The 11229-nt window shown below is 42.3% G+C and overlaps 1 protein-coding gene across 1 annotated transcript; it reads right to left on the reverse strand.

Annotated features, from left to right (window-relative positions):
* Positions 1-207: 207 nt before the first annotated feature.
* LOC142464553 (speedy protein 1-B-like) lies at positions 208-8750 on the reverse strand. The gene is made up of 6 exons (XM_075567921.1): positions 8539-8750; positions 6469-6527; positions 5529-5614; positions 2078-2246; positions 1079-1346; positions 208-294 (listed from the first exon to the last, which is right to left on the reverse strand). The coding sequence occupies exons 1-5, from the start codon at positions 8693-8695 to the stop codon at positions 1080-1082; spliced, it is 738 nt and encodes a 245-aa protein (XP_075424036.1). The 5' UTR covers positions 8696-8750; the 3' UTR covers positions 208-294; position 1079.
* Positions 8751-11229: the final 2479 nt, after the last annotated feature.

Consider the following 11229-nt stretch of genomic DNA (forward strand, 5'->3'; position numbering starts at 1 on the left):
CCAAAATGTATCCCAAATCATCCCAGCATCTCTTGACATCTGAACAATAGTGTTACAGATTCTCACTGTATCGGGGAGACTCTGTGGTTGTTGTTTCCTATCTCAGGGAGATGTTAAATGGCTCCCCGTGGAGGACAATGACATTATCTGCCATGTTGTTCTATCCCTGATATTGAGATCTTCCTAGTATTTACATTGCACTCAGAGAGGCTCTACTTCCTGCAGTACTTCCGGCACGATGCTCAGGAGTGAGGGATGTGGAAGGGAAGAGGGGGAGAGACGGAGCTGGTTTTCCTGCAACACAGAAGTCAAAATCAGATCTCTCTCGTTGGGCCTTTAAAAGGTATCACAACCTCTGACAACTCTAAACGTCTCCAGGACTAGCACAACTACTAGAAGAAGGGAACTGATTACTACTTTATTGTTCTTTTTAAATAAGATGTCAAATAGGGGATCTAATTATTATCTACAAATATTTCTAGAGGTCCAGATTCCACTCTGGACTTGGATCTCTTTGCCCAAAACTAAACCTTGTTTTCGATTCCCACAGGGACATGGATCTTACAGCATTTCCCTTTTAGAAAGCCGCCCCTCCCTTCTTTTATTGACATTGTGTGTCAGCATCAGTAGGGGAAGGGAGAGTGGTACAAAGGGACTGAGAGACAGACCGACAAAGGGAAGAGAACAGGAGCAGAAAGAGAAAAAAAAGCAGAGGGGCAGAAAGAGACACAGGGACAGATATTCTACTAGCATCTTGTCACACAGTCTCAACTAATATTGTCTTGTCTATGAGTACACCAGTTACTTCCAGTTGGGTAAACACAGTTTTGGTGCTTGGTAAAGGTTCCAAAGAGCACTGAATGTTAATCTTATTTCAATAAATATTTATTTTGTTTAAAGAAAGTTCCTGTAGAGAAGGACTCTTCAACTAGTTCTCCAAAGGGGCCAGATCAGATGACATTTTAGGAGTACTGTAGATGTCCACAAGCTTATTGTAGTTTAATTTTAGATAATCTTACTAATCATTATATTTCAGTGTTTTGGAATAATTAATAACATCTGAACAATATATATTTACATTACTGTCCTCGGTGCTGGTGCAGGGCTAGAGCTGCACCAGCAGGAACGACAATATTCCCGATGACTTCCCACCGGGCCGGTTGGCTTTGTCGCGATGATCTGGCATTTTCTTCGAAGATGTTGCAGAGGGGGCATTGTGGAGGGGTGTTACCCGGGCCTCGGAGACAGAACTCCTCTGGTCTCCGCAGATAAAACCTGATGGCCCAGCCATGGTGGTCCTTCCTCTCTCGTCTCCATGCCCAGTGAGATGGGTTGTCTGCCATTATCTAGAAAGAAATTTGCAACAGTGGCATTGAACTTTCAAATCGTCACTTTTCAGGAACTTGCCGGTCTCTGGCAGTATGATGCTAACGCTGATCACTGATGAATTTTATGGACACGCACAGCTCCCATATTCCTACTAGGAACTTACACTCAAATTCAGGCTCCAAAAGGCATAGACAGACAAAGTGTTATTATAAAATGCCACTTTGTTTCTAGGGGACAAGGAAGAACAATTTGTCTCTTTAGAGGAACATGTATGTGGTTGCTAGTGAGGCTTAAATATGGAAGGATGTATATACTATACTGTATGTTCTCCAGGTTCTCCACAACCTCCCCAAAACCAGCCAAGAATCCCTTCCCTCTTCTCTTTACAAATTTAGCAAAATGAACCAAATGTACTGTAATGTGTTTGAAATCTCATCCTAGTCCAGAGAATGTAGGTCACAGCCTCTAGATGCATCTTTCCTCTGTACACACTCATTTGCGTCTGGACCAGTTTGCAAGAACATAGAACCTCATTCTGGTCCACAGGGTGTCCATCATTCTTTGTTAACCCAGCCCTTCTGTATATAAACCTCTTTGCATCTGGACCTGCATACAAGACTTTGTAACCCAATCTTGTCTCAGAAGTTCCTCATCCTTTCCGAATCCATCTCTCCTCTTTACAAATCTCTTTGTATCTGGTACCTCACGCAGGTCCAACGGATGTCCCTCATCCCTCTTCCTAACAAACCTGCTCGCATGTGGACTGGGTCACAAGGGCTTTATAGCCCATCCTCGCCCACAACATGTCCCTTGTCCTCTTGAAGTCCCAGCATTGCCGATACCATGTACGTCCCAGAGCCCAGAGGTAGATCTGCTCCTTGAAGTGCTCATCTTCTTCCATATCGTTAGCAAGAAACCTGAAGCAAAAATGGAAACAATACTGTATGTAAGAAACAGAGAACGGCTGTCTGTGCTGGTAGAGCTTACAATGCATGTTAATGTACAACAGGAATCATCTGCTGATGGTACTTAGAGTGAATGACTGAAATAAAGGGTGGGCAATTGTTTTCAATGTATATGTTAACGCACATGAAGATGCATAATACAATCTGATCCTCTGAGATTTGTCAACTACGAACTCATACAGATGTGTAACTGGTAATAAAGTGGCTTGGATGTTTCTCCTGGGAATGGATACTCCACATGTGATGGGTGAACATGTAAGGAATAAATCACAACATAGTGTAATACTGTTAAGCATACATACAAACATATAACATGAGACGGACGCTGAGAACAACAGGTGACCAATTACAAACACATTTAATAAAGCATATCATTAAAAATACATAAAATACATACAATAGAAACTGTTAGGACACTCCAACTCAGGTGGGGGTACCTGCTTACCGAATGTAAGAAGGTATCAGGCAGTGGATATATAAGAGTATCCCCTCTATGGATGGCTGCTGCTGCACCGAACTGCTGGGCTCACACGTGTATCCTCTACCGTGGATAGTGCTTGCTCCCTCTGTTTGTGGCATCCGCCTCTGTGTGCCGTGGACACGGAAGATTCCCGTGTCTGCCGAGGGATAGTAGTTCCTTCCTGCTCGGCTACTGGACGCGCGCCAAACGGAGCTGATGTAAACGCGGATGGATATCCGCCCGGATTCGGCAGCCAACGGGCATCTGCTAGCAAGTTCCAAGGGGGACAGGATACACCACCGAGTCTGGAGGACCTCTCAGAAACACCCTACGCGTTTCGAAAGTCTTGCTTTCTTCCTCAGGGGTAAACGTAGTATAAAAAAGTAGTCCCTGTGTGTCCCGATATATATAGTCCCGTATTAAAGGTGCAGTACATCAGAATAAACTTGCTCATGCGCAGATGTGTGCTTTGGGACTCTCAGCGTCTCGAACAAGAACATGTACACAAAAACAAACATAGAACATGAAATGACAAATAATACATATCAAAATAATAAATTTACACTGTCTAAAAACTTAAATAATGACAATGGAATATAAAGAATATATGGCCTAATGTCATATTCTTTATATTCCATTGTCATTATTTAAGTTTTTAGACAGTGTAAATTTATTATTTTGATATGTATTATTTGTCATTTCATGTTCTATGTTTGTTTTTGTGTACCTGTTCTTGTTCGAGACGCTGAGAGTCCCAAAGCACACATCTGCGCATGAGCAAGTTTATTCTGATGTACTGCACCTTTAATACGGGACTATATATATCGGGACACACAGGGACTACTTTTTTATACTACTTTTTTATACTATGTTACCCCTGAGGAAGAAAGCAAGACTTTCGAAATGCATAGGGTGTTTCTGAGAGGTCCTCCAGACTCGGTGGTGTATCCTGTCCCCCTTGGAACTTGCTAGCAGATGCCCGTTGGCTGCCGAATCCGGGCGGATATCCATCCGCGTTTACATCAGCTCCGTTTGGCGCGCGTCCAGTAGCCGAGCAGGAAGGAACTACTATCCCTCGGCAGACACGGGAATCTTCCGTGTCCACGGCACACAGAGGCGGATGCCACAAACAGAGGGAGCAAGCACTATCCACGGTAGAGGATACACGTGTGAGCCCAGCAGTTCGGTGCAGCAGCAGCCATCCATAGAGGGGATACTCTTATATATCAACTGCCTGATACCTTCTTACATTCGGTAAGCAGGTACCCCCACCTGAGTTGGAGTGCCTAACAGTTTCTATTTTATGTATTTTATGTATTTTTAATGATATTCTTTATTAAATGTGTTTGTAATTGGTCACCTGTTGTTCTCAGCGTCCGTCTCATGTTATATGTTTGTATGTATGCTTAACAGTATTACACTATGTTGTGATTTTTTCCTTACATGTTCACCCATCACATGTGGAGTATCCATTCCCAGGAGAAACATCCACGCCACTGGTTGTATATTTTTATTACTATATATTATATGTTTATATTACACTAGTGCAGAGCGCCATTGATATATTTTTTGTACTGTTCAATACCTGACTGGGGTTCAGGCATATATCACAGGCTGCCTGCACATTAGGATATAGCGCTACCTATCTGTTTTTTAGCTGGTAATAAAGTGGCGTTATAAAGAGTTATAAAAGAATGGTGGGTAGCCGTGCTGGTCCTTTCTTCCATGTAGTTACAAAGTGATAAAAAAGAAGAGTTATCAGTGAGAGGAGGAAGAAAGAACAGAAAGGACATTAATACAGGGGCCAAGGAGAATAAGTTGCTATGAGTGTGGCCTGGTCACAAAGGGGTTAAAATAAAAGTTACACCATAAGTCTGTCACTGCCAGATGTGCGTACAATGCACTGTAAGGCAAAGTCTTACTGAATGTCTTTGTGTCTACAGATGTAGCCAGACTTACTGTCTCCAGCACCGCGGTCAGAGACCCACACGTCTGCTGATCTGGAGACAGTGTCTGTCCCAATCTCGCTGTGGGGGGCCATGCTTCCGTATTGCACCACCCCACAGCATTAGTCCTCCGGTGCCGTAATCACCGCGGTCGCATGAGTTAGTCTTGTTATATCTGTATTGTCTGTTTTTGGCGGCTCAAATTTAATAATGAAAATATTTGCACAGCAAACTCATGGAATGTGTATATCTGTGCAAAGCAATGTGTGTGTGTGTGTGTACAGGGCAGTGTGTGTGTATATCTGTGCAAAGCAATGTGTGTGTGTGTGTACAGGGCAGTGTGTGTGTATATCTGTGCAAAGCAATGTGTGTGTGTGTGTGTACAGGGCAGTGTGTGAGTGTACAGGGCAATGTGTGTGTGTGTGTGTGTGTGTGTGTGTGTGTGTGTGTGTGTGTGTGTGTGTGTGTGTGTGTGTGTGTGTGTGTGTGTGTGTGTGTGTGTGTGTGTGTGTGTGTGTGTGTGTGTAGTGCAATGTGTGTGTATATCTGTGCAGAGCAGTGTGTGTGTGTGTGTGTGTTGTGTGTATTTGTGCAGAGTAATGTGTATGTTTGTATATCTGCAAGGGAATGTGTGTGTATATTTGTGCAGAGCAATATGTTTCTCTGTGTGTGTATATTTGTGCAGGGAAATGTGTATGTGTGTGTATTTGTGCAGGGAAATGTGTATACTCGACATGTTGCTTCAGGCAACAAAAATGGGTTAAGAAATGGCCTTTCACCTTGTCCTTTATCAGGTCTCATTATAGATATGAGTTAAAATTTACTTACAGGGCAACAAAGAAGTTCCTCCTGGTATATTCTTCAATCCTCAGGCCTGCACGCTGGAAGTAAGCCAGCACCATGGCCAGCAGGTACTACAGGGATATGAGAATGTGTTAGCGAAACAAGGTCTTAATGGGCAAAGATGTACAAGTCCAGGTTAGGCCTCTGTTACAAAGTGTCACACAGCAAAGGTTTATCAGGCAGGTTCATTGAAAATGATCAGGGAGCCTGGAGGCCACCTCATGGCCCAGATACTAACCTTCATATTCCAAACGCCACCTCCCGGCACCAGAAGATTGGTGTGATTGGGCCACAGATGTCTTATGGGATAGCACTGCTATGTTCAGTATTATTATACTATATGTATAAGGTACCATCACATTCTGTAGCATAGGTTCATTAGAAGGTATCATGACCTGCAATCAATCTTACACTTCCTGGTGACTCTAGTGTGACCCTGACCAGAAACAGAAATTTACTGTATATTGCTAATAGATATTGACCGTTTGCGTCCTTTCCCTCCAGTTTGCTTATCTTCCTACCAGCTGTGAAGCCAAAGACCCCATTTGTTCCCTGACATTGTTCCACATCTACATATCAATGTGGCTATCTCATGTTGCTGAATTTCTTTACTGTATTAACTTTCTCAGTCTCTGCTGGTAACACAGTAACACAAGGAGAGGGAAATGTAACATTCCATTGTGTCCTTCCCTCCCACAGAGAAGGAAGACACCCAGCTCTACAGTAACAGGTGGAGGTCAGAGACCGAGCAGATCTATCACCCATGGAGTCTTTGGCCTCTCAGATACAATGACAAAGACAAGAATGGTACCTACATATGGACCACTGATCCCATCCCATCCACTGCAGGGTAACAGCCGGGGCTGGTCTTCCAGGATCTCTCATGCATCTATCCTGCCTACCATGGAGCATGTACAAGAAATACCTTATCCGAAATCTTCAAGCAACTATCCATGCCCAGGAATGCCCGGATGATGTCATCTTCTACAAAACAGTTCAAAATGAGGTAATAAACACTCAGTTCATGTTACTGTATGTTTGTCATGAAAGCTTCTTTCCGATATGCCTCTTATCATTCATTTAAAGTAAACCAGTAGCTTTGGTTGTGAAAAAGAAATGTCCATTGTGTTAAATCTTTAGGTGTGCATAAATACCCAATACTTACCCAAACTCAGTTTGCCAATGTTCCAACCAGTGAGCGCTTTCTCATACTGTTATTCTAGTTGAAACCTTTGCTAAATTGTAAGGGCCAGATGCGCAGCGCTGTGTTACGTCAGGGCTCATAAGGTCTCATATCCCCAAAGCCAATTATACGGATAAACAAGCAACGGCTGCTGATTAAATCATTAGCACAGGCTTCGCATCATGTTATTGTAACGCAATATTGCGCTATCTGCCAAATAACGGCAAGTTAAGTACAGTATATCTTACCTAACGGTGATGCTACAGTATACTGTACCCACCCAGACCCTGAAAATAATTATCTATTTATTTATCAAATGTGTTACCAGGAAGTAATACATTGAGTTACCTCTCGTTCTCACGTAGGTCCTGGGCATGGGACATACAATATGGGAGAGAGAGTTCCCCAAACTTTCCTGACATAGAGATGTTAGTCTCTCTCTTTCTGCCCTTCCGCTCTCCCCTCTCCGTTAAACCCCATATTTCAGTGCCTGGATGGGAGTAGCACCATCTTTTGGATCTGACTTTACTTAATGGTAAGATCCTGTATTAGCCTTAACGGCCTTTAGATGATGTGCATTGTTAGCCCGCGGCCATAGTAAGCGTGACGTCGCGCGCGCTGCACACAAAATCATGTAAGGCAATGAGCACGGCCATAGAGCATGCGTTTGCACGAGCGCGATGGCGCAACCAATTTTTCTCCAGACAAAACCTTTTGATTTTGTCTCCCAACGGCCGGGTCACCTGCGCGTTTCAGCCAATGAGGGAGAACCGCTCACGTGACGTCGCGGGCCAAACATTGAATTGGAGCTGCTCATGGATTGCGTCTCCTCCTCCAGACCCCACAGGCCACGGATCGCCTGTGCTGCAGGCGCGCGGGACATGACGCGCTCGGTCGCCCGCCTGCTATGTACAAGGCCTTAGGGGGAATGCCACTTTTGCATATTATTATCACTAACGGCCACTATACTTAACACAATGCTCTCTCCAGGAGAAAACATGACATCGTTGTTATTAGCCGATTAGGAAATGTGGTAAGATTTAACGACATTAAGTCACTTAACGGAGCTTGGTGGATCCAGCGCTAAATGGGATACTCATAATATGGGGCTATTTGCTCCCAGCTGCAAAACTGGGACTAAATCAGCGCAGAATCAGCACTATATTTACCATAGAAAAGGAATTACATTGAAAGCAATTGCAGTTTTTTCTTTAATACATTGTTTTGCACTCATTTTGCAGCCAGGAGACTTTAGTACATAACCCCTGATAATGTGTAATGTTCCCTGGTTAATAATCTGTGCCAATGAAAGCACATAACCAGTTACACGTGATGCAAACAGAATATAATTATTTTAAAGCCTGTTGTGTATCAATGTTAATGTTTTAACATTTAGTGCAGATTAGTAGGTTTATGGCCCCGGGGACATTGAGGAATTTGACGTTAAGAAAAGGCAGAATATAATGAGAAAATACGGAGAATACAAAGCCGCACAATACAATGACGAGATATTTCATACTATTTTAATGTGTATCCCCGAACTTCTCTCTAACTCCTCCAAATTACTTGTACTCTCCCCTAATCCCAAGATAAAATATGGCTGAATACATGCAAAAAGCCATGATATATTGGCAATAAGACACACAAGGTTAACATGCATGTTCACTTTCACATACATCACATATTCCTTTAATTAATTAATAAGGGCAGCCAGGAAATGACTATGTCCATTGAAAATTGCAAAGTGTCTTAAAATAAGCTGTGAAATCCTCTTGTTACGGTTTTGTTATAGTGCACAGCAGAGGGCCTTACCAAAGAGTTGGTAGAATGCTGTCCTCTGAGCCGGCTCAATGGTGACTGGAGGATGAATGTTCACCATGGTGTCCTCTTCTGCAGGATCTTCAGTCTCCTGCGCTCCAGATGTCCTATGACGCTGAAGCGCTCTTCTGCTGCATCCTGATGTCCCCATCTCACTAACTGTAGGGCGTAGCCCATGGTCACTCTGGATGCTTCTTCTCTTGTGAGCAGCTCTGTGGTGGGAGAGGATAAGTCGCTACGTTATGAAATTCTCTATGCAGGTTTATTTTCCCAACAAGGTAAAACAAATGTTAAACTGATTTCCCTGCACTAGAACAGAGCTGGATTGTTTTTGGTTTGTAGACCCCAAACCCTGTTATCTGTTTGTGTGTTACTTAAATGTATTCACCAGCCCTACCATAAACATAACTAGTTCCACCTACTGCTGATCACCAAGAACAGCTGCACTGCTGATCCCCCTATCCTCTGCATTTCGCTTCCTCTTGCCCCGTGTAACTCTGGGCCGGGCAGACCTGCGACGGCAGTCTCTCTGCGTAGAGGTGGCCACTTGGGAAGAGGACCTGGGCTGCAGATGTCTGAAATGAAAGAAGAAGAGTAATTTACACCCTATTGTAACCTTACTCCATGTTATCATGAGATTTTATAGCAGTCCTTGTCTTTCTATGTATAATCCCAGTGTGTTTTCTTACAAATAGTCTGCACTTCTATAGGTAGTGGGGACATAAAGAACCAAGAAGAGAGGGGTAAAACATTATATGGTCAAGACCCATCAAAGTAAAAGACATTGTAATAGTACATAAAGCTTCTTTCTTTAGTACAAACGCGGAGACCATTCATCACGGATCCCTCAGACTGGTGTTTTCAATGAACCTTTGTACTTCTGGTTGGGATTTTAATGTCACAAACCCGACTCTATTATTTATATGCTACAACTTTCTGAGAACCTTTTGTTATTATTTCCTGTATATTGAAGGTGCCCCATACAGTACATGCCGGCACGTCACAGCTCAGCGGGACTTTGCAGGCAGAGGTAGAAAAGGATATATTTCTCTGCTAAGTATCAGGGAGTTTCCTTGGTACCGTAATCACTGCAGGAGAGGTGACCAGCCAGCAAAGGGAGATAAAGTGACATATTCTTAAGGTCAACAAGCTGGTACTGGGGTTTGTCTCCTTTCAATCAAGTGACTGGCAGGCAAAATGGTGAGAAGCAGGATAAACAGTTATACAGGCACTTATATCCAGGCACTTATGAGGGTATATGAATGCACTGATATCCAGGCACTTATGGGAGTATATCCATGCACTGATGTCCAGACACTTATGGGAGTATATCCATGCACTGATGTCCAGACACTTATGGGAGTATATCCATGCACTGATATCCAGGCACTTATGGGGTTATATCCATGCACTGATATCCATACACACAAATGGAAATGAGGTTATTGATAACTATGGATTCGCAACTTCTAGGGAGAGTCGTTACCACTAGCTTAGTCTTTAACCCCAAACTATACTGTATTTGTAGCACTCTGCATTTAATTACACATTATTTTCCCTAAAACGCAAAGCTGGATTATTTTGCCACAGAGACAATCTATCTCACAACCTCTCCGTCCCCCTTATGCCTCTACTTACCTACTGTCCATTTTCTCTTGTAACCTCAAACCCAAATATAGAATTGAGAAGATGGAAAGAGATTGGAGAAAAGTTGTCTGGATCCAGATAAATATATGGAGCAGAGAGAAGAGGTTACAGGGTGTATACAATACGTTACAGGTCAGATAAATATACTATCTGTGTAATGGTAGAAAACTTGATAATAAAAAGTGCTAAAAGATGTAATGTCACAAAATATCACATATGTGAAATATAAATATACTAAGTATTAGTTTACACTAAAATATTTACATAAAATATACCAGAGATGTTTAAAAAAACAATGTAATAAATATACTTTATGATAGAGAGAAGGTAGAAAAGGTTATCTATAATATATACGTTACCGACTAGATGGTGCACAAGTAGCTATAAAAAATATCTCTTAGAAAAATGTAAATGATTAATAATAAATCAGATGTTATAATAATAAGATGGTACAAATCAGATAAAATATGGCACAGACCAAATATTATATGGTACAAAATTGCCAATATACACAATTGATTTCCCAAAATGGCACAAGGCAGACACAGCCAACAGGGAGAAATTCAAAGTGCAAATCAGCATCCAGCATTCAAAGCCAGTTTGAATCAAAACAACTGAGCCACAGTGTTCTTAGCAACACCTCGTTAACACTCCGTGAGGTCATAGGTTCTATTAGAGCTCTGATGTTGCAGCTTCACCAGACATTGGGGAGTCAGCAACAGATAGTTCTACAATATGCCATTTCCTTTTTGACTTAATGCGGAAATCTCCTCCTAAATAATTACGTGCTAGATAAGTTTGAAAAAAAGACATATGTCCATCAAGTCCAACCTACGCTAAATTTATTCTTCATTACCGATGGAGACTGTGATGGCAGATACAATAAATTTGTTCAAAAAAAGGTTGGACATCTTTTTAGAAAGGAAAGGTATACAGGGATATACCAAATAAGTAAATATGGGAAGGATGTTGATCCAGGGAGTAATCTGATTGCCAATTTTTGGAGTCAGGAAGGAATATATGTTTGCCCTTATGAGA

This window comes from Ascaphus truei, chromosome 13, assembly GCF_040206685.1.
Source record: "Ascaphus truei isolate aAscTru1 chromosome 13, aAscTru1.hap1, whole genome shotgun sequence".
Taxonomy (NCBI): Eukaryota; Metazoa; Chordata; class Amphibia; order Anura; family Ascaphidae; genus Ascaphus; species Ascaphus truei.

Excerpts from the sequence above, each read along its gene's own strand:
- LOC142464553 (XM_075567921.1), bottom strand. The coding sequence starts at position 8,695 with ATGGGGACATCAGGATGCAGCAGAAGAGCGCTTCAGCGTCATAGGACA. Across the intron at positions 6,528-8,538 it reads AGCATTCTACCAACTCTTTG|AAGATGACATCATCCGGGCA; the intron begins GTAAGGCCCTCT and ends ACTGTTTTGTAG. Across the intron at positions 2,247-5,528 it reads AGGAACTTCTTTGTTGCCCT|GTTTCTTGCTAACGATATGG; the intron begins GTAAGTAAATTT and ends TTTTTGCTTCAG.